This window comes from Canis lupus, chromosome 22, assembly GCF_048164855.1.
Source record: "Canis lupus baileyi chromosome 22, mCanLup2.hap1, whole genome shotgun sequence".
NCBI classification, from domain to species: domain Eukaryota; kingdom Metazoa; phylum Chordata; class Mammalia; order Carnivora; family Canidae; genus Canis; species Canis lupus.
Window position 1 is genome coordinate 35,674,971 of NC_132859.1, and position 21,875 is coordinate 35,696,845.

At 37.3% G+C, this 21,875-nt stretch overlaps 1 protein-coding gene and 1 long non-coding RNA gene across 15 annotated transcripts in view; one reads left to right on the forward strand and one right to left on the reverse strand.

Annotated features, from left to right (window-relative positions):
• NEK10 (NIMA related kinase 10) overlaps nt 1-21,875 on the reverse strand; it is a 222,816-nt gene that overhangs the window by 68,717 nt on the left and 132,224 nt on the right. For all 14 annotated transcript variants that reach the window (XR_012015023.1, XM_072793048.1, XM_072793047.1 and 11 more), the window contains 3 exons: nt 19,160-19,289; nt 18,548-18,618; nt 2,550-2,763 (listed from right to left, as the gene is read on the reverse strand). Coding sequence is in view for 13 of the 14 variants with exons in the window: in XM_072793048.1 (XP_072649149.1) it covers nt 2,550-2,763; nt 18,548-18,618; nt 19,160-19,289 (415 nt within the window). In the remaining variant the exon portion in view is untranslated. The remainder of the gene's footprint in view (nt 1-2,549; nt 2,764-18,547; nt 18,619-19,159; nt 19,290-21,875) is intronic.
• LOC140614139 (uncharacterized) lies at nt 7,964-19,948 on the forward strand. The gene is made up of 3 exons (XR_012015028.1): nt 7,964-8,087; nt 18,302-18,479; nt 19,785-19,948. It is a non-coding gene; the product is annotated as an uncharacterized lncRNA (long non-coding RNA).

A 21,875-nucleotide genomic window follows, 5' to 3' on the forward strand; every position in this document is an offset into this window, starting at 1 on the left:
GAAAAATAATAATTGGTACTTAGCAAGGATAATGCCAATTAACTACATACTGTCTTTTGATGAAATGTAATCGTATTTCCTTCTCAGTTCTTTAATAAAGCTCCACTTTTCCTTTTAGCTAACATTTGATTAGTCCGAAATGAAAAATTATCAGTATATATAAGATAGTACAAAAGAAGATATTTTATGGTTCTTTAAAAGGAGTACTATAAATTCTGCCTAGAAGTAAAGCATTTCTCTATGGTCCCTAAGAGACTGAATGCTCCATGAGGGCATCAAGGTTGCCTAGTAGCATATGCTCAATAAATACTTATTAACTGCATGAAAACCACCCAGGGATTTAGCACTAATGGACCACTTAGTACTAGATTAGTGAGTTGCATCAACAACTATTTTTTAACATAATCACTGTTCATTTTATATAATTGGTGCTATCTTATAATTTCGTGCCACTTTTTTATTTGCACAGTTTATTCAAACACATTAAGTTATTTAATCCTAGTGCTTTCTGTAATAAGTAATATTTTCCCCCTATTTTATGGATGAGTACAGAACCTTTAGAACCTCAAAACTCCCTCATCAACTATAGACATCTCCCTTTGTTTAACCCAGTCATGGCCTGAGAGCTAGATTTCTACACTTAAAATGGCCCCCAAAATACATACTGAACAATTGATGGATAAGATGATATGGTGTCTTGAGTTTGTTTCAAAATAACCTATGGTTGGCAGGGAGTAGGTGGTGGGTGGGCATAAAGACAGCATGTGACTGGCCCGAAGTAGCAAATTCTTGAAGCTGGAGGGTGCCTACACGAAGTACTATCTTTATTTCTGTAAATGTATGAAATTTTCCACAGTAAGAGTTTAAAAAAAAAAAAAAAAGCTGAGAAGCAAATAAATAAATAAAACTGTCATTCTCAAGGTGTTTTGCTAAAGATAAGAGGATTTCTGCTGTTAGATTTTAAACTAACTCCGCCTACCCCCATATCAGCTACAGGAATCTAACATACACTGACTCTTTTATATCCAATTGGAAATTGGCTAAGTAGGTTTGCAGTACAGAACTTAATAGAAGGCCTCAAATACTTAAGATATATAGAAATGGCTAAATCTCTTGCATTTTAGTTTACTGGGAACACTGTACTCTGCATGCAACATGACGTGTGTGTTCTCACTGTTGCCTACTTTTTTACAAAGTCAAGTAATAAAATAACAAGAAAAGTGAGCTCTAACTTGCTTTATATAACATTTCAGTGTGTTCAGCAAGAGCTATAACTCCAAGTTATATGTTCCTAAACATAAACCAAGGCCTTAGATAATCACTAAGGATTGTTCTGTGACACTACAGCTGGGATCAGCAAGGCAATAAAGATGAGTTTTTTCCCCCCAAAAGAAAACTCTATTGAATCTTCAACTTCCAGATTCCAAATATGTCAAGAGAAACACACCATAGAGTTGTGCATTCTTTTTAATAGAAAGGAGTTAGATGGAAACTCTCTTATCTAAGAAGCTCAGAGGAAGAAAGAGAAAGAAAGAAAGAAAGAAAGAAAGAAAGAAAGAAAGAAAGAAAGAAAGAAAGAAAGAAAGAAAGAAGAAAGAAAAGAAAAGAAAAAAGAAAAGAAAAGAAAAGAAAAGAAAAGAAGAAAAGAAAAGAAAAGAAAAGAAAAGAAAAGAAAAGAAGAAAAGAAAAGAAAAGAAGGAAATAACAATTGTCTCTTCTTTGAAATCAACTCCTTATATTATTTTCCCAGCTGAGGCAGAACAGGTCTTTAGGGTCCTGGAAAGAAATCTGATGACCAACTGCCTTAATTAAGAATGGGTGTTATGACCCTATTTCCTTGGGCCTCATGCCCAAGAAAGAAGAAAAGAATATTTACCAGATTCAAGGGTCCCTTGAACGTCCCTTGGACAGATCATGGGTCATAATACAACAAAAGCACAGGGGAAAAACAAGAGAGCAACAAGAGCATCACTGGCATGGTCACTTGCACATGTGGACATTTATAGCTTTCCCCTTTTTCAAGTTCTGCTCAGAAATAAACTTAAATGTTAAAATAATTTAAAGGTTACTGGCAAGAAAAATGAAAGGACATATTCTTATTTGAAGCAAGGTAGTATTATTACCACCACAAACAGTAATAAAAGCAAAAGGACAAAATTTTAAGGCAATTATTATTTCCTTATCTGGATTAACACATAAAATTTCATCCATATTTCCCAAATCAGATTGCTAAAGAAATAAAATATACATATTCACTGCCATCTATAAAAAGAGCATAATATAAACTTAAAAAATTGCTAAGGGATTTTTTGATGCCCCTAGTTTTGCAATAATCAATAAATTAGGGTTAGTTCATCGGAACATTTATCTTGACTATAATTTTAAAGTCTAGAAAGGGATGCAAATATGTAACTATACAATAGTGAAATACTGCACATAGCAATTAATATTTTCCTAACTTAAGATAATTTTCCCTTAAGATAAGCCTGAACAACTTCAGATGACCTTATTATAGTCTATCATGAAGACACCGACAGACGTACACTTACATGAGATAACAGAGCCAGTTCATGGTGACATGTGACAGCATTGCGGTTGGCTTCCATAAAGTACCTCTGTGTACGCTTCCGTTCCCGTTCCAGTTTCTTTTCCAAAGCCAGTTGGGATGTAGATAAGTTGTCTAAATACTTCATCATGACATCTGATATCATTGAGCTGACTTCTATAATATCTGGGCGGGTTTCTGCATCAGGAGTGAGGCACCTAAGAGAAGACAGTTGATTACAGCACTCTGGTCAATGTTGGGATCAGGCCACAGGGTGTGGAGGGTCAAGATTAAACCCCACCGCGCATCCACCATGGTGTTCATACCCAAGATCACCTGGGATAAGATGGACATCAAGCATAGTTCTGAATATAAGACTTTTTAAAAGATATTGAAAAAAGAAGTATTGAAAAGTTTGGGAAGCAGAGGGAGGTAGCTTTGTTCTCTTTGCAGTTGGGCTGTCAGGCAAGGGCTACAGGCTGAGCATGGAGCTCAGGACAGGAGGATTTAGTCATCTTCTCCTGTGTGAAGTGGTTATTTTCTATAATCACTGTCAAGTCATTGGTCAGTAGAAACAAAGAGGGATCCCGAGAATGTAGTCCCTGATGCATCAAATGGAAGGTAGATTTCTAGGGGGTCACAACTGACTGGCCTTTTGCAGCTGTGTTATATGCGTTATATGCAGCAATATCAACCCAACTTGAGTAGAGTGTATGTTACCAAACACAAGCCATAAAAATAAAATGTAACCCAGTTATTTAGAGGTTTAAGATGTTTATAATAATTTTTAAAGTAATTAACTGACACATTACATGCTAATATTTTCTGTGATTTGGAGGTAGGAAATGTCAACCAGCTTACTAAAAGGAATATTTATGTCACAACTAAACACTAATAGAAAGCTATTCTAGACACAATGGAATCAATTAGCAAGATTGTTGCTAGCATGCTTTAAATACTTCAATACTCACTATAATATTTTGTCTATTTTTTAATTCAAATTCTCTAACTTCACTGAAGTTGTTTACTTCTTTATAAACTTTAACTTATTTGAACTTTGAGAAAAAGATCTGATTTTCACTTTTTTTAATTTGATTTAGCAAACTAGAGTTCATACAACTTTCACCTATACTGACATCTCCAGGTAATATTTGAGAACTATTTTATTTTTATTATTATTCTTCATCACAGAAGTCAAAATAAGACTAACTTGTTAATTTGCTAATTATTCTGTTTTTTTGTGATTATGAGTAAAATATACATATCTTAGACATTATCATCTCATGCTTCATCTTTCTTTCTAAGGCAGTAGGCTTGCACTATGGTTATGACAGGCACTTACACATCTGCTGAATTCATATTTAACAAAGTTCAGTCCATGCATTTATAACAAAGAAAGACAAGACTGCTACATAATTTTGGGAGTGCTCAGTACAAAATGAAAGTGTAGGGCCCCAGCAGGGAGTGAAGAACTCAATCTTCCTTTCCATAGACCATTGTCTAAATGATGGCAGGAGACGCTCCAAGAGATTGCAACCTCCATGCCACCATTATAATGCACTTGGTACCTGGATTGGAGATGGGCAAGAGGTCCCCACTGAGTCACCCAGTGAATGCACCATGATGCTACCAGCCTGGTTAAGGAGGGCCTCTTTTTCTCCTCGCTCCAAGATGCAGCAGGGCACATACTACACCTTGACCCTCTCCTTGTCTGTATTCCCATACACTATACCAGGTAAAGAACAGTAGCAATGATGGCACGGGGACAGGGAGATCGAGCTGGAGGACAGCCAGGGGCCATAGGGCCAGGAGGAGATGGCTGAGAATCTATGTCAGAGAAGTAGGAAGTTGGAGGGACCTCATATGAACTGAGGCTCCCAAGCCCCAAATATACATGCTCCTTGTCTCAACAGACTTCATTTCCAAAACACAAATTTAAAGATAAAATTATTAAGAATTTCATGACCTTAAGTGCAGAGCACTAAACCCTAAGCACAGGACTGTTTTGAGTATGGTGGCCCTGAGCATTGGTCATAAGCATGTGAAGCTGAACTTCTATGCCAGTGACATATTTGTATTCAAATTTCTTTCTTTTGCTTATAATCATAAAAGATGCTAAAATGTTGAATTTCACCTTCTAATTAAATCAGTTTCTTCACCTACTGTCACTTAATTAGCAAAAGAAATTAAAGTTGATAAAAATGCTTGGCTGACTTAGAGTTGGTTATGACTGCCATGTGAAGAAAAAAACAAACACCCCAACAAGTAATCCTTTCATTAGTACATTAGACTAAAGTCTTAGTCTGCAAATATTCAAGTATAATATTAGCAGGTGAATTTATCAGCTGAGCTTTTTTTTAATAAAAAAAGCAGTATAAGCTAGTTTTACAATTTTTTTAATAATACATTTATTTTTTATTGGTGTTCAATTTGCCAACATACAGAATAACACCCAGTGCTCATCCCAAAGTGCCCCCCTCAGTGCCTGCCACCCAGTCTCCCCCACACCCTGCCCACCTCCCCTTCCACCACCCCTAGTTCGTTTCCCAGAGTTAGGAGTCTTCCATGTTCTGTCTCCCTTTCTGATATTTCCTACCCATTTCTTCTCCCTTCCCCTCTATTCCCTTTCACTATTATTTATATTCCCCAAATGAATGAGACCATATAATGTTTGTCCTTCTCCTTTGACTTATTGACTTATTTCACTCGGCATAATACCCTCCAGTTCCATCCATGTCGAAGCAAATGGTGGGTATTTGTCGTTTCTAATGGCTGAGTAATATTCCATCGTATACATAAACCACATCTTCTTTATCCATTCATCTTTCAATGGACACCGAGGCTCCTTTCACAGTTTGGCTATTGTGGACATTACTGCTATAAACATCGGGGTGCAGGTGTCCCGGCGTTTCACTGCATCTGTATCTTTGGGGTAAATCCCCAGCAGTGCAATTGCTGGGTCGTAGGGCAGATCTATTTTCTTTCACCATACACAAAGATAAACTCAAAATGGATGAAAGATCTAAATGTGAGACAAGATTCCATCAAAATCCTAGAGGAGAACACAGGCAACACCCTTTTTGAACTCAGCCACAGTAACTTCTTGCAAGATACATCCATGAAGGCAAAAGAAACAAAAGCAAAAATGGAACTATTGGGACTTCACCAAGATAAGAAGCTTTTGCACAGCAAAGGATACAGTCAACACAACTAAAAGACAACCTACAGAATGGGAGAAGATATTTGCAAATGACATATCAGATAAAGGGCTAGTTTCCAAGATCTATAAAGAACTTATTAAACTCAACACCAAAGAAACAAACAATCCAATAATGAAATGGGCAAAAGACATGAACAGAAATCTCACAGAGGAAGACATAGACATGGCCAACACGCACATGAGAAAATGCTCTGCATCACTTGCCATCAGGGAAATACAAATCCAAACAACAATGAGATACCACCTCACACCAGTGAGAATGGGTAAAATTAACAAGGCAGGAAACCACAAATGTTGGAGTAGATGTGGAGAAAAAGGAACCCTCTTGCACTGTTGGTGGGAATGTGAACTGGTGCAGCCACTCTGGAAAACTGTGTGGAGGTTCCTCAAAGAGTTAAAAATAGTTTTACAAATTTTATATAGTTATATATTATGGTAAATGGGAACCAGAATGGTCTCTGTTCCGGCATTTAGTCATCTCCTTCTCTCCCAAAATTGCTTCCATTCCTGGATTTGCCATTGCTGAAAAAGGAACCACCAGGGAGATGCAGTTTAGCATCATGGTTAGGAAGGTAGCCTCCAGGTCAGATTGGTGTAGTTAAATCCCAGCTCACCCTTTATTAATTCATCTTGGGCATGATTTAGTTTCAGTTTCAAGTGGCCTATCTGTAAAACAGGTTAATTACAATATCTACCTCATCAAGCTGGTATGGTGATCAGCTGTGTAAAGTGCTGGCACATTATAAACGCTCACTATGTTGAAAGGAAAATGCACACTTTTATTGGTCCTCCATTCCGTCCCACATTTAACCAACACAAAATTCTGTGGCTTCTCTCTACTAAATATTTATTGAATCCATATTCCTCCCCTCTAATCCCACCACTATTAGCCTATTTGATCATTGCTTTCTTGGACTATTGAGTCTCCTAAATGATACTCATTGCTTGTCTACCTCTGGCCATACTGTAAACTGCCACAGAATAATATTCCTATATTTGACTACATCACATCTCTGTTCAGAATTTCTCAATAAACCCTCATGGTCCAATAGAACAAAACTGATATTTCCAGCATTATATACAAGCCCCCTCTGGAACTGGCCCTTATTTTCCCCCACAGTGTCATCCCTGCCTTCTCCTCCTCCAGTTCACACCCACTCCTATCTGTCCTTTCTCATATAACTCATGGCTCTCTTACGCCATTTCCTTGCTCATTTTATTCCTTCTGCTTGAATTTTTTTTTGTCAATGGTATCTGCCCCTTTCCAGATCCCATCCCTATCTGCTTGCCAAAAACCCCACTCTTTTCAAAGTCACCATTAGGAAGACTTCTTGGATCACCCTCAAATGATTTCTCATCCCCTTTTTGTATATTCTCATTATATTTAAGTCCTTAAATGACCATAATATTATATTGTAATGATCCATTTCACCACTAGAAACTTGGAAACTTCTTGAGAGGACAGACGTGTCACCTTCGCCATGATCCTCAGCATGTAAAAATGGAATCTGGGTTCTGGTAGGTACTCAGCAGATGAATGAGTGAATGAATGAATGAATGAATGAATGAATGAACAAATGAATGAACTTAGAGCTAACATCTAAGAATTTACCAGTCCCAAATATATATCCCAAATATTTGGCCACAAACTTTTAAACTTCCTGGAACATCACTTACCAGAAGTTCCAATTTAGCCTCGATTCTCTAAAATACATCTCTGCTTAGATATTTCAGAGAAATTCTTAAGAGTGAACAAATGCTTCAATGATTCTCTAATCAAATAGACATAAAATCATTTTCTAGAAAAAAATCTAGGTTGTTCTTTGTTCTACTCATCCCACCCACTTTGTCCTCAATCTGCTCTGAGACCAGACAGAATTAGAGGGATCTGATTATATTCATTTTGTGTTTTAAGAAACAAACAGTTGAGCATTACAGTGGTGTGAGTTGTTCCCTTTGTCTCTCTCCTTCAATTTATAACTAGTAGGACATCCGTAACCCAATAGGGTTTCCTCTGCATACCAAAACACGATGCTCGGGAGATCTATACATCTCTATGTGGTGAGAGATCTATACATCATACAGATCTATACATCCATACATCTGAGTGTGGATTAGACGGAGGGTCATGGAAGTGATGGAAGCAAGGGTACAGTGTCAGAACAGAAGGAGACTGAAATTCTAAAAAAAGAACCAAACAGACATTCTGGGGTTCAAGAACTCAATCAATTAAAGACTGCACCACAAAGCACTAGAAGTACAGCAAATAAGAAAGAAGAGAGAATAAGTGATCTGGAAGACAGGAATCTGGAAATGTTTCAGGTAGAGGAGAAAAGAGCTTCTATATTTAAAAATATTTTTTAAAAATGGGACATCTGGGTAGCTCAGTGATTAAGCATCTACCTGGAGTCTCAGGATTGGGTCCCACATCGGGTTCCCTGTATGGAGCCTGCTTCTCCTTCTGCCTGTGTCTCTGCCTCTGTGTGTGTGTGTGTGTGTGTGTGTCTCATGAATAAATAAATAAAATCTAAAAAAAAATTTTTTTGAAGTGAAGAAACCCTATAAAAGCTATTAGATTCCATTAGAAGAGCCAATGAGAATAATGAGTATACTACAAGGACAAGAGAAGAGGAAGGTGGCAGAGGGATTATTTAAAGAAATAATAGCTGAGAACTTCCCGAAGCTGGGGAAAGGACTAGACAAACAAGTCCATGAAGCTAATAGATCACCTTATCATATCAATGTGAAAAAACTTCAAGACACATTAGAGTGAAGCTGTCAAAAGAAAGAATCTTAAGGGCAGCCAGGGAAAAAGAAACTAATCTACAAAGTAACTCCTGTTAGACTATCAGCAGATTCCTCAGCAGAAAATCTACAGGCCAGAAGAGAGAGGAATTATGTATTCAAAGTATTGAAACAAAAATCATCAGCCAAGAAAACTCTGTCCTTCAGCAATGTTATCCTTCAGGCAAGAAGGAGAAATAAAAGCTTTCTCAAACAAAAGCTAAAAAAGTTCACCACCAGTAGGCCTACCTTACAAGAAATGTTGAAAGGAGATCTTCTACCTTAAACAAAAGATAAAAGTACACAAAAATTCAAGTAAAGTGATAAATAGAATCACAAAATTCTAACTCTATTTTAGAATAAGGTGTTAAACAACTATAACATAAAGGCTAAAGGCGAAAATCATTTTAAAAAAACTAGAGTGATTACAATTTGGTAATAAACACATAGTGTTAAAAAGGGATAATCTGTGACAAAAAAATATAAAAAGACGGAGAGGAAAATGATAGACCCTGTATAGACAAATGAAGGTAAGTTGTTATCAGCATAAAATGGACTATTTATTTATGAGACACTTTATAAAAACCTCATGGTAACCACAAAACAAAAATCTAGAGCAAAGATACAAAATTGTAAAAAAGGGGAAAGTGAGCAGATTATCATGGAAAACCACCAATCTAAAAAGGTAAATAGAAACACAAAGAAGGGGGATCCCTGGGTGGCTCAGCAGTTGAGCACCTGCCTTCGGCCGAGAGTGTGATCCTGGAGTCCCAGGATCCAGTCCCGCATCGGCCTCCCTGCATGGAGCCTGCTTTTCTCTTTGCCTGTGTCTCTGCCTCTCTCTCTCATGAATAAATAAATAAAATCTTTAAAAAAAAAAAAAAAAAAGAAACACAAAGATAAAGAAACAATAGAGACATAAAACAACCAGAAAATCAGACAAAATGGTAGTAGTAAGTCTTCACCACTCTAAATGTAAATGGATGAACTCAATCAGAAGGCATGAACTGGCTAAATAATTTTTTTTAAAAAAGGACCATATTTGCCATCAGGAGACTCACCTCACCTCCAAAGACAAACACACAGATTCAAAGTGAAAGAGTAGAAGAGAATACTTTGAGCAAACAGTAACCAAAAGAAAGCAGATATAACTATACTTACATCAGACAAAGCGGATTTTAAGCCAAAAATGTAATGAAACAAAGAAGATCATTATATAATGATAAAGGGGTCAATACACTAAGAAGATATAACAATAATAAATATGTATTCTCCCAACCTCTCGGCATTGAAATATATTAAGCAAATATTAACAGATCTTAAAAGAGAAATAAATAGTCAATACAATAATAGTACAGGACTTCAACACCCCATTATTAGCAATGGATAGATCATCCAGACAAAAAAATCAATAAGGAAACATTGAAATTAAACCATACTTTAAAACAACTTAGCTGAGACATATAGAACATTCTACCTAATAGCGGCACAATACACATTTTTCTCAAGCACAAATGGAAAATTTTCCAGAACAGATCATATGAGAGCTCACAAAACTAATTTCAACAAATTTAAAAAGACCTGACATACCAACTATCTTCTCTACAATAACATGAAATTAGAAATCAACAGGAGAAATGTGAGTAGATTTTACAATACGTGTAAACTCAATAACACAACACTAAATAACCTACGCGTCAAAGAAGAAATCAATAGGGAAATAAAAAATTATCCAAAACAAATGAAAATGAAAATGCATCATATCAAATTTTGTGGGATGCCCAAAAACCATCCTAAGAAGCAAGTCCCCGCCCCCCAAAAAAGAAGCAAGTCTATAGCACTAAACGCATATATTAAGAAATTAGAAAGATCTCAAATAAAAAAATCTAATTTTGTACCTCAAGGAACTAGAAAGAGAGAAACAATTAAACACAAAATTAGCAGAAGGCAGGAAATAGTAACAATCAGAGTGTAAATTAAGTAGAGTCCGGGAAAACAATAGAAAAAATCAACGAAACTAAAAGCTGCTGCTTCAATAAAACAAACAAAATGGGCAAATCTTTGTTAGGCCAAGAAAAAAAAAGAGAGAAGGCTCAAATAAATTTAGAAATGAAAAAAGAGACATCACAGCTGATACTACAGACATATAGATAAGAAATGGATACATTTCTAGAAACACACAACCTACCAAAACTGAATCAGGAAAATAGAAAATCTGAACACACCAATAATGACTCAAGAGACTGAGTCAGTAAAACTCTCAACACCGGAAACTCCAAGGCCAGACAGCTTCACTGGTAAATTCTATCACACATTTAAGGAAGAATTAATGGCAATCCTCTTAAGACTCTTCCAAAATATTGAGAAGGGTACACTTCTCAAACTCATTTTACAAAACCAGCATTGCCTTGGGTCTATACAACAAAAACTATAAGACTTTGCTGAAAGAAACTGAAGAAGATGCAAATGGAAAGACATTTCGTATTCAAGTTTCAGAGGAATAAATATTGTGAAAATGGCCATACCACCCAAGCCATCTACAGATTCAATGCAATTCCCATAAAAATACCAAAGGCATTCTTCACAGAAATAGAAGAAACAGTCCTAAATGTATGTGGAACCACTAAAGGCTCTAAATAGCCAAAGCAATCCTGAGAAAAAAAGAATAAAGCTGGAGGGATCATACTTCCTGATTTTAAATTATACCACAAAACCATACTAATAAAAACACTATGGTACTGGCACAAAAATAGATCCATAGACCAATGAAAGAATATAGAGAGCTTAAAACTAAATCCAAAAAACAAACTAAACTAAACTAAACTAAATCCCAGCATACACAGTCAATGAATATTTGACAACGGAGCCAAGAACACCCACTGGGGGAAAGATAGTCTCTTCAACATATGATGCTGGGAAAATTGAAGAAATATATGCAGAATAGAGAAACTGACCCCTCTCTCATATCACCCACAAAAATAATTCAAAATCTTCAGAGACTTGGGATCCCTGGGTGGCGCAGCGGTTTGGCGCCTGCCTTTGGCCCAGGGCGCGATCCTGGAGACCCGGGATCGAATCCCACGTCAGGCTCCCGGTGCATGGAGCCTGCTTCTCCCTCCTCCTGTGTCTCTGCCTCTTTCTCTCTCTCTATGTCTATCATGAATAAATAAATAAATCTTAAAAAAAAAAAAAAATCTTCAGAGACTTAAACATAATATCCGATAGCATAAAACTCTTAGAAGAAAGGAAAGGAAGAAGCTCCTTGATATTGGCCTTCACAATGATTTTTTTAATGTGATGTCAAAAGCACAAACAACAAAAGCAAGAAACAACAAATGGAACTACATCAAATGCAAAAGTTTCTGCACAGCTCTCTGCTACTCAGTTCACAAAATGAAGCAGCAGGTTAGAGAGCAGAGAAAAATTTTACAAATCACAGATCAGACAGGGATTATTATCTAAAGTATATAAAGAACTAAACACAACACTCAAATAATCTGATTAAAAATGGGCTGAACTAAATAGATTTTTTTAAAGATTTTATTTATTTATTCATGAGAGACACACAGAGAGAAAGAGGCAGAGACACAGGCAGAGGGAGAAGCAGGCTCCGTGCAGGGAGCCCGATGTGGGACTCGATCCTGGGTCTCCAGGATCACGCCCTGGGCTGAAGGCGGCACTAAACTGCTGAGCCACCCGAGGTTCCCCCTAAATAGATATTTTTCCAAAGAGGACATCAAAATGGCCAATAGGGACGTAAAAAGATGCTCAACATCACTAATCATCAAGAAGATGCAAACAAGGGCACCTGGGTTGCTATTGGTGAAGTAGATGGCTCTTGGTTTTGGCTCAGGTCATGATCTCAGGGTCGTGAGATCAAGCCCTGTGTTGGGCTCTGCACTCTGCGTGGAGCCTGCTTCAGTTTCTCTCTCCCTGTCCCTCTAGTGCACTTTTTTGCTCTCTCTCTCTCAAGTAAATAAGATCTTAAAAAAAAACAAAGAAGATACAAATAAAAACCACAATGAACCTTGTACCTGTTAGGATAGCTATCATCAAAATGAAAAGACATAACAAATATTATTCATAAGGATTTGGTGAAAAAGGAACACTTACACATTGTTGGTGAGAATGCAAATTGGTCCAACCACTATAAGAAACAATATGGAGATTCCTTTAAAAAATTAAAAAATAGGGGCAGCCCAGGTGGCTCAGTGGTTTATTGCCGCCTTCAGCCCAGGGCATGATCCTGGAGACCTGGGATCCAGTCCCAAGTCGGGCTCCCTTGCATGGAGCCTGGTTCTCCCTCTGCCTGTGTCTCTGCCTCTCTCTCTCTCTCTCTCTCTCTTTCATGAATAAATAAATAAAATCTTTTTAAAAAATTAAAAAATAGATCTACCATATGACCCAGCAATTCTACTTCTGGGAATATACTCCAAAGCAAAGAAAACAGAATTTCAATGAGATTACCTGTACTTCCATGTTATCACAGCATTATTCACAATAGCCAAGATACAGAAACCCAAATGCCCATCATCATATGAATGAATAAAAAAGAAGTGGTACATATATATAATGGGATACTATCCAGCTATGAGAAAGGAAGATATACTCCCACTTTTGATAACATAGATGGAACTTGAGCATATTATGCTAGGTAACATAAGTCAGAGAAAAACAAATATTGTATGATACCACTTATATGGAATCTAGAAAAATCAAACCTATAAAAAAAATAGAAAATAATGGTAGTTACCAGGACATGAGGAATGCGGAGGATAAGAATGAAGGTGTCTAAGGGTACAAACTTGTAATAAGTCATAAATAAGCCATAGAGATCTGCACTGAATAATGAATATATGTCAATGATATTGTAATATAATTATGTGATAAATATTGCTTCAATGGCAATCATTTTAAAATATATATGTATATCAAAGTGATACACTGTATACCATAAAATCATAAAATGTAACATGTCAAATTTACTTTGGGGAAAATTTTTTAAAAAGAGAAAACCAAAGAGTTGAAGGTAGGGTGAAAAATGTAAAGATCCTTAGAACTAGCTGAAAGCATTAACCGTGCTAGTCATCATGACCGCCTCTGAAACAAAGCACCAGACAGCTTCTGCAACCAGGCTCAGATAGAGAAATGTAAGGCAATTAGAAGATTTTGTGCATAAAAGGAAATGTTCCTTTTTAAAAAGTAAACAGACAATAATCTCTGAACAGTGTACAGGAAGGTAAAAATAGTAACTCTGGTACTGGGCAGAGCAACAAAATGGATTTATTTTCTGCTCCAAACTCTTCAGAGTTGCTAAGTTACTCTTCCAGTGTAAAAGTCTGCTAGGAAAGAAAAGTTCCAGTGATAAAATGTGCTTGTACACTACATGAACAAACAAGAAACAAAGAAAGATACTGTACATGAGACACAATTGCATGAGCTCTACCCCCAAGACAGGATGTAGAAGGAGAAAATGAGAAGATGGAAAAAGCAAGAACATGTAATTGGAAACACCAAGTGTGAAATTAAGAATGAGTCTAGTGAATTTGTGCATCAACAGTTGCCTTGTATTTCAAAGGCTCTATCACGTTATTCACGATCAGTTCTGAGCCTGATGATTTGCTGAGTCATAAATTATCATTAAGACCACTTTTGCCTTTATGTATTCCTCACATCGATTTTCTGAAAAAAAAAAAAAAAAAAAAAAAAACCAAAAAAACAAAACAGGAAACTAAGAAAATAGAAAATTGAATTTGCTTCCTTATTCTTTGGAACTTCATTTTTAAAGATTAAAAATCCAAAGCAAATTAAATATGTAATTGCATAAAATTCATGACTGAATTTGGTTTCGTGTCAAATTTTCTAAAGGTAAAACTCTGGGATTGAACCCAGATAATGAGTCCTGAATAACCTTAAGTGAAAGCCACATCTGCTACAGAATGCACAGTCATCTTAATGTATAATCATTATAAAATGAAAATTAAATTATCAGTTCTTACTTATTATGGCATCTTAGTATTTTGAATTAAAAGTATCCTTACAGGGGCGCCTAGGTGGCTCAATCCATTAAGAATCTGCCTTTGGCTCAGGTCATGATCCCAGGGTTCTGGGATGGAGCCCCACATCTGGCTCCCTACTCAGCAGGGAAACCTGTTTGCCTCTCCCCCTCCGCCCCTCCGCAACCCCATTCATGATTGCTCTTTTGGGCTCTCTCAAATACATAAAATCTTTTTAAAAAGTACCCTTACAAATAATCCAGAGTCCCCTAATAGTGATCATTCATCCTCTTAAACATTCTGGTGACAGGAAACTCACTACCCACACAGTAGCCTGCCTCACTGTGGATATGTCTTAATTCTGACACACACTTCTTTTTTTTTTTTTTTTAAGATTGATTTATTTATTTATGAGAGAGAGAGAGAGAGAGAGAGAGGCAGAGACACAGGAGGGTGGAGAAGCAGGCTCCATGCAGGGAGCCCGACGCAGGACTTGATCCCGGGACTCCAGGATCACGCCCTGGGCCAAAGGCAGGTGCTAAACCGCTGAGCCACCCAGGGATCCCCCTGACACACACTCCTAATGGCAAACTGACCTGGGCCTTCTCAGAACTCCACTCCATGGTCTTGGCTCCACTTTCTGAAGTTCCATAGAATAAACCCAGTTGTTTTCATAGTTTCAGTATCATTTCATTTTCATGCTTGTACTCCCAAACTTGTTGACTCAACTTCCCAGCCACTATGAAAACAACACCACTTCCCTCCATCAACACCATGACCGCTCCAGTCAAAGTCACCATCATGTCCTAGTAGAGAGCTGGATCTGGTTCCCCCCTCCCCCCATTCCCTGCTATCTATTCCCCACAGGGCAGCCAGCATGATCTTTGCTACAGAAGAAATTTTCACTATATCTCACCTATAAATAACCTTAAGTTTTCTCCTCAGTGCTGGAGACAAAGATTCAAAACCCTCAATGTGAAAAAAAAAAAAAAAACCCTCAATGTGGCCTATCAAACCTAGCCAATCTGGCCCCTATTAGCTTCCCCAGGCCTTTGGCTATTCTCTTCCTGACTTAACACACTACATCTCCAATTTCTTTCCATTCCTCTATGAAATAGAAATCCATTCTGTATACTATAATTAGTGATTGTTCAGGTCTCAGATTACATGTTCTTTCTTCATAGAAACTTCTAAAAGTGCTTAGAGTAGACCAAATCCTTCTGGAATCTCTCATTGCTCCCTTTACCATTCTGCATAAAATTTATCATAATTTGTTTTATATACTTAATTCCTTTTTTAATAAATTTATTTTTTATTAGTGTTCAATTTGCCAACATATAGAATAACACCCAGCGCTCATCCCATCAAGTGTCCCCCTCAGTGCCCGTCACTCAGTCACCCCCAACCCCCGCCCATCTCCCCTTCCACCACCCCTAGTTTGTTTCCCAGAGTTAGGAGTCTCTCATGTTCTGTCTCCCTTTCTGATATTTCCCACTCATTTTTCTCCTTTCCCCTTTATTCCCTTTCACTATTTTTTATATTCCCTAAATGAATGAGACCATATAATGTTTGTCCTTCTCCGATTGACTTATTTCACTCAGCATAATACCCTCCAGTTCCATCCACATCGAACCAAATGGTGGGTATTTGTCATTTCTAATGGCTGAGGAATATTCCATTGTATACATAGACCACATCTTCTTTATCCATTCATCTTTCGATGGACGCCGAGGCTCCTCCCACAATTTGGCTATTGTGGACATTGCTGCTATAAACATCGGGGTGCAGGTGTCCCGGGGTTTCATTGCATCTGTATATACTTAATTCTAAAAATAGTAATGCTATTATTAATAACAATATCGAATTTTATTGAGGGTTCACCAGTGCTAGGTACTGTGCTAAAAGCACTGCAAGCATCATGTTATTTAATCTTCAGAACAAGCCCATGAGTAGTTACTATTGCTAGTTGTACATCACAGATGAGAAAAGGGCATGGGTGGAAGAGTAGGGATTAAAATCCAGCTTATTCTAGAACCTATTGATGTTCTTAACGTTTCCATATAGTGTTGGTACCTGACTCCTCCACTAATTGTTAGCCCCAAGACACATGGATACCAATATCCAAGGAGCCTGTCAGAAGCAAATTATGGTCCTGTTTACCCAGTGTCACAAAATGAGAATAATGTGTCTGTACATTTCCTCTGTACCACCTCTCCCCTGCTCTTTGTGGCACTCAAATACCTATGAAAAGGAGAAATTAAATGAGTAAATCTGGTATTTTTGTCTTGACATCTCTGGAGACCTCTTGAATTTTTAAGGCACTTTCTAGAAAACAAATAGCAGAGAAGAGGATCAAATTGTAGAGATGAGCAATTTAAATACATTTGTCTGGATTCATTAGCAACAGGGCACAACCTAATATATACAGAATTCAGATTACTCAGAAAAGGGTTTCAGCTCATTTCCTATAATATTAACAATGATAATTGCCCATATTGCTTAAGATTTGCCATTCACCAAGCTCTATGCTAAGTGATTTTCATAGTTACTTTGTATAATTATCATACCAGCTTGATGAGGTTAGTATATTACAGTCCCCTTCTTACTGAATGAGGGAACAGAGATACAGAAAGAATGGTTAAATGTTTGTTCAGAGTCTACAGTTAGTGAAACAGCCCCGGCTGGGCCTGGGCCCCTTAGAACTGTAGGACAGCATTGTGCTCAACAAGGAAAGATTCAAGATATAACCCTACTAACTGTGAGGAGAAATTAATGCAAAATGGTGGGATGGGAGGAGAAACTGAAGGGAATACATCTCTTGCATTTCATCAGAGGTAATGCTAAGTGCCAGGATAGATACAAAGCCAAGTTTAAAAGGAATTGGGCCCAAGAATGGATAAATATTCTATCTGGGGTGATTCTGAGATTTCTGTAATAATAATGAGGATTTGATTCAGCTCAATGGGGCAGGGAAGTAATCTTGAGCCAACTTAGGAGCATACGTTGGTATAGAAATAACAATGAGTCAGAAAACAAGTCATTTATTCACACAACCAATATTTGTTAAGGGACAATCTTGTCCCAGACACTGTTCTGGCCACTGAAGAGCTATGAAACAGACCAGAAAAACTCTTGCTCTTGTAAATTTTTCCTTCTGGTGGGGACGACACAGGCAATAAATAAACAAATATGCACACACACACACACACACACACACGTATCTAACATGTCAGCACATGGGTGCTGCAAGCTTTATAAAGCCAGAAAAGGAGGCAGAATGTGGATTGGCTGTGGGGGCATCAGGAGCAGACTCCCCAGTGATGGGAAATAACAGCAGAGACACAAGGGAAGTGGGGGGGGGGGCTGTGCCATGCACGTATCAAAGAGAAGACAAGTCCAGAAAAGGGAAAAGCAAGGACAAAGATCTGTCATGTCCTGGTAGAGAGCTGGGACAATCCCTGTGAGGTCAGAACTTTGCAAATGCACAGGAAATGATTTTCCTTAAACTACTACTATATTAGTGGCTGGAGCACCTCTTTCTGACTTCCTTTGAAAAATTATTATGCCACATAACATTACCAATTTAAAAATAAAAATGAAAAATTACTTGCAATTTAACATGGCCTTTCTCAGTTTCCCATGTCTTTGACTAGCCTTTTCCCACATCCATGCATATATTTACAGTTTTTATCAGAGTTACAAACAGCTTTACATCCTGTTTGTTTTACTTAGCTTCATATCATATTTGTTTTACAGGTTGTTACAAAGCCTTCTGAATAATCATTCTAATGGTTGCATAATATTTCAAGTACATATACTACTTCCTCTTGGACACTTCAGTGGCTTCCAGATGGTCATCATTACTGATGATGCACAAATATTTTTCTAGGTTTGGATTATTTGGGAGCCCTTCCTCTTCATGAATATTTACATGGTAAATCTGTAGAGACGTGAGATATTTCTTGATCATCCCCATAGGTTTGAAATTGTGAGAATAATTACCTGCTGATGGTATCTGTCACTTTCTCAGAGTAGATGCCTTCTGGCACTGGTTCATATACTGCCTCCACTATCTGCAAAATAGACAGATTAGTGTGATGGACATAAGGAGGCCATTAATATGTACAATACTTGGCCACAATATGAGAGCTACTCAATAAGCATTATAGCCACGCACAAATTTTAATCAGAAAGAAAAACATCCCAACAAATAAAAAATTAACATCAATTAAACAATTCTTGAGCACAGATTGTATGCTTCAAGCTGAGTTAAAGTTAGCCTCAGATTCATAATAAATGATGCATAGGATAATTTAATGTGCCGATTGTAGGCAGTCCAAACCACAATTAAAAATAAAAGACCAAAAGTAATTTGATATATTTATTTGTATAATTTTCTATGATAAATGAAGACAATTATAGGGGGAAATGTGCCATAGCACATGACGTATATTTAGAAGAAAGGGGGAAAAATGAACTAGATCATGTGGCCCGTAAAACAATGTGCCTGCTTTTAATTGATAATTTTATAAAAATCACAAATGTTCTATTTAGGAAGAAAAAGAATGGCATTTTTAGCAACACAGGACCCTTTTGTCTCCCAACACTGCTTACTTTTGTAGCCAGGGAGAGCATGTTGGTGCTGTAGAAGGGAGGATTCAGAGTTGCCATCTGATAAAGAATGCAGCCTGCTGCCCAGACATCAGCTTTCTCCCCGTACGGTTCACTCTTCAGTACCTCAGGGCTGAATTAAAATAAGGATGTTAATAGATACTGAAAAAGGGAGAATAAATCAGCACAGAAAGAGTCCAATTTTCAAGCAATAGTTGGAGATATGAGAAAAAAAGAATTGAAACTCTTTATCACTAATTCAGATAAACATATTAAAAAGTATCTTTGAATTCTCCCAGACTCAGAAGCACAATCAAACAATTCCATTTTAAGCACTAAGTATCAATGAACCATATAAATATTGCCTATTAAGTATGCAAGAAAGTTTTTATTTCCAGAGACAATCACCTGTCTACGGTAGATGGAACTGTTGGCCTCAGTTCTCTACTGTTTTGGAGATTTTGCAGAACTCATTCTTACAATGGTCTCTTGGGGGGCAGTATTTGTTACCCACCCCTGACTCGATTTTGTTTTGTGTTGCTTTGGCCAATGTTAAATGGAAATAACAGTGAACCAGGCCAGAGAATTTGTTTTAACAAATACTGAGTGCTTTCATTTGTCCTTCTAGGAGATTCTGTTCATTACCAAAAAAGAACACATCGCAGTGGCTGCTGTCCCGCCAGCCTAGGACCAGCATAAGATACATGGAGCAGCTCTAACCCAAACATTGCATAAACCTACAGCCTGAAGGAGAACTTGCCCAGAAAACCCAGACCTGTGAGTCTGACAATAAATGCTTATTGTTGAACTCCACTGAAAGTTTTGTGATTTGTTATGAGGTATTATTATGGGAAACTGACTGTTAAGCCCCCTCCCTTTGCTACTCAACTCTAGGCTATAAAGTAGGAAAAAGATCATATTTAAATATGTTGCAGAAAATGACGATATCCATCATGTTCATATCTTCTGAAATTGCACTTCAAATCTGGACATAGATGCTGTCAGTCTTTAAAAAAGTTAAGCTGTGAGAGTTTATGAGTTTGACATTTTTTTAATGTGGAGGGGAGCGCACTTCCCCTGGATATTTTGGAATAATAGAAGTTCCTCTATCATATTTGTAGAATGAAACTCCTCAAAGAGTTGAAAGTACTTAATACCCACACATCCTAAATTATGTAGTTAGCAACTCAGTACAATGATATGCATTTAAGATTATGCTCAGCCCTCTACATAAAAAGAGTAGGGATTAAGAGTTAACTTTGATGGTGGATTAGGGTATAAAGAAACTCATAAATTGATACTAGAACAATATAAATCAATGTTGACTATTAAGAATAATCAAGGAGTTGCTATTTTTGTGAGATTATGAAGAATTTAATTCCTCGCTTTGGGTTTACATTATGTGCTTGTAGAGGAAAGTATGATTTCTAGGTCTTTCAGCATTTTCATATTTGGTATTTTTGAGTTCAATAATATGTAAATGAATGAACTCTGCTGGTTCTAACTGCATACAAAGTGTCTCCTGTTGTTACCTGGTCAACTGTTCACATTTAAAAAATGCCTTAACAAGATGTAATACCCTCAACAGAAAAAAAAAATCTCCTTTGTTCCCACAGGCAAGTTTCTCAGGTATAATCTATGGAGAAATCAGAGGAGAACTCAGAGGATTTGTTTCATATTTCCAAAAGCTCATGAAGAAGATGCTATGAATGTTCTACCCATTTCCCCTCAGACCATTCTTCCATTTCCTGTTCCTGGTATACTTTCACTCTCAACAGCCAGTATCTATATGTCTTTGGAAGAGAGCCTTAACTTCTTCTCAGAAAATAATTACTCAACCTAAGGCAAAACACCTGTAAGGCAAGAGTTTACTCAGTTGATTGTTGTTCTCATCATTTCATCCCCTCCTTCTTCTCACTGGAGACCACAAACTCCTCTTATTCCCATAGGCATGACCCTTTGCACTGTGGCTTTGCAGCTCACATCAAGGAATGGAGTCTATTTCTCTACCTCTTGAATCTGGACTTGATCTGACTTGCTCTGGCCAAGAAGATGCCAGCAAAAGTGACACAAAGAGATACTTTGAAAGCATAGTCTTTGGGGCTTTCTCTTCCTTCCTGCTCTTGAAAATTGTATGAACACAACTGGATGACTGAACCCAGGTCTGCCTGCTGGATGATGACAAAATCTGGCCCAATTACCTCCAGCACTATTACGTAGAGATAGTCAACCATCAGATCCGTGAGTGAAGCCTTTGGAAACCAGGTAACCACAATGCATACTGAGCCCAGCCAGTATTCTGATCAGTAATCCTCACTGGGACCGGCTCAATTTGCCAACACATAGTGTATTGATTAAAAAAAAAAAAAAAAAAGGTTTATTGAATTAAGCCACTAAGTTTTGAGATAGTTTGTCAAAGTTATTCTCAAAGCTGTACATGAGCTCCTAAAAAAAGCCCAAGAATTGCTTCTCTGAAAAAGAGTAAGAAAGGCAAATTAAAGATAACACAGTTGCCAGTTATTACTTTGCTTCTGATATAAACTTCAAATATCCTCTAAGGTAAGAATTTCATAATTACAACCAAAAGCAATTACAAACAGAGCACAGGACACTTGTGATTTCTAGAAGCCACAACAAAATGTTCTGCCCATAATTCATATGAAGTCCCAATCCCACTACTTCAGAATGTGACCATATTTTAAAGTAAGTTCTGAATGAG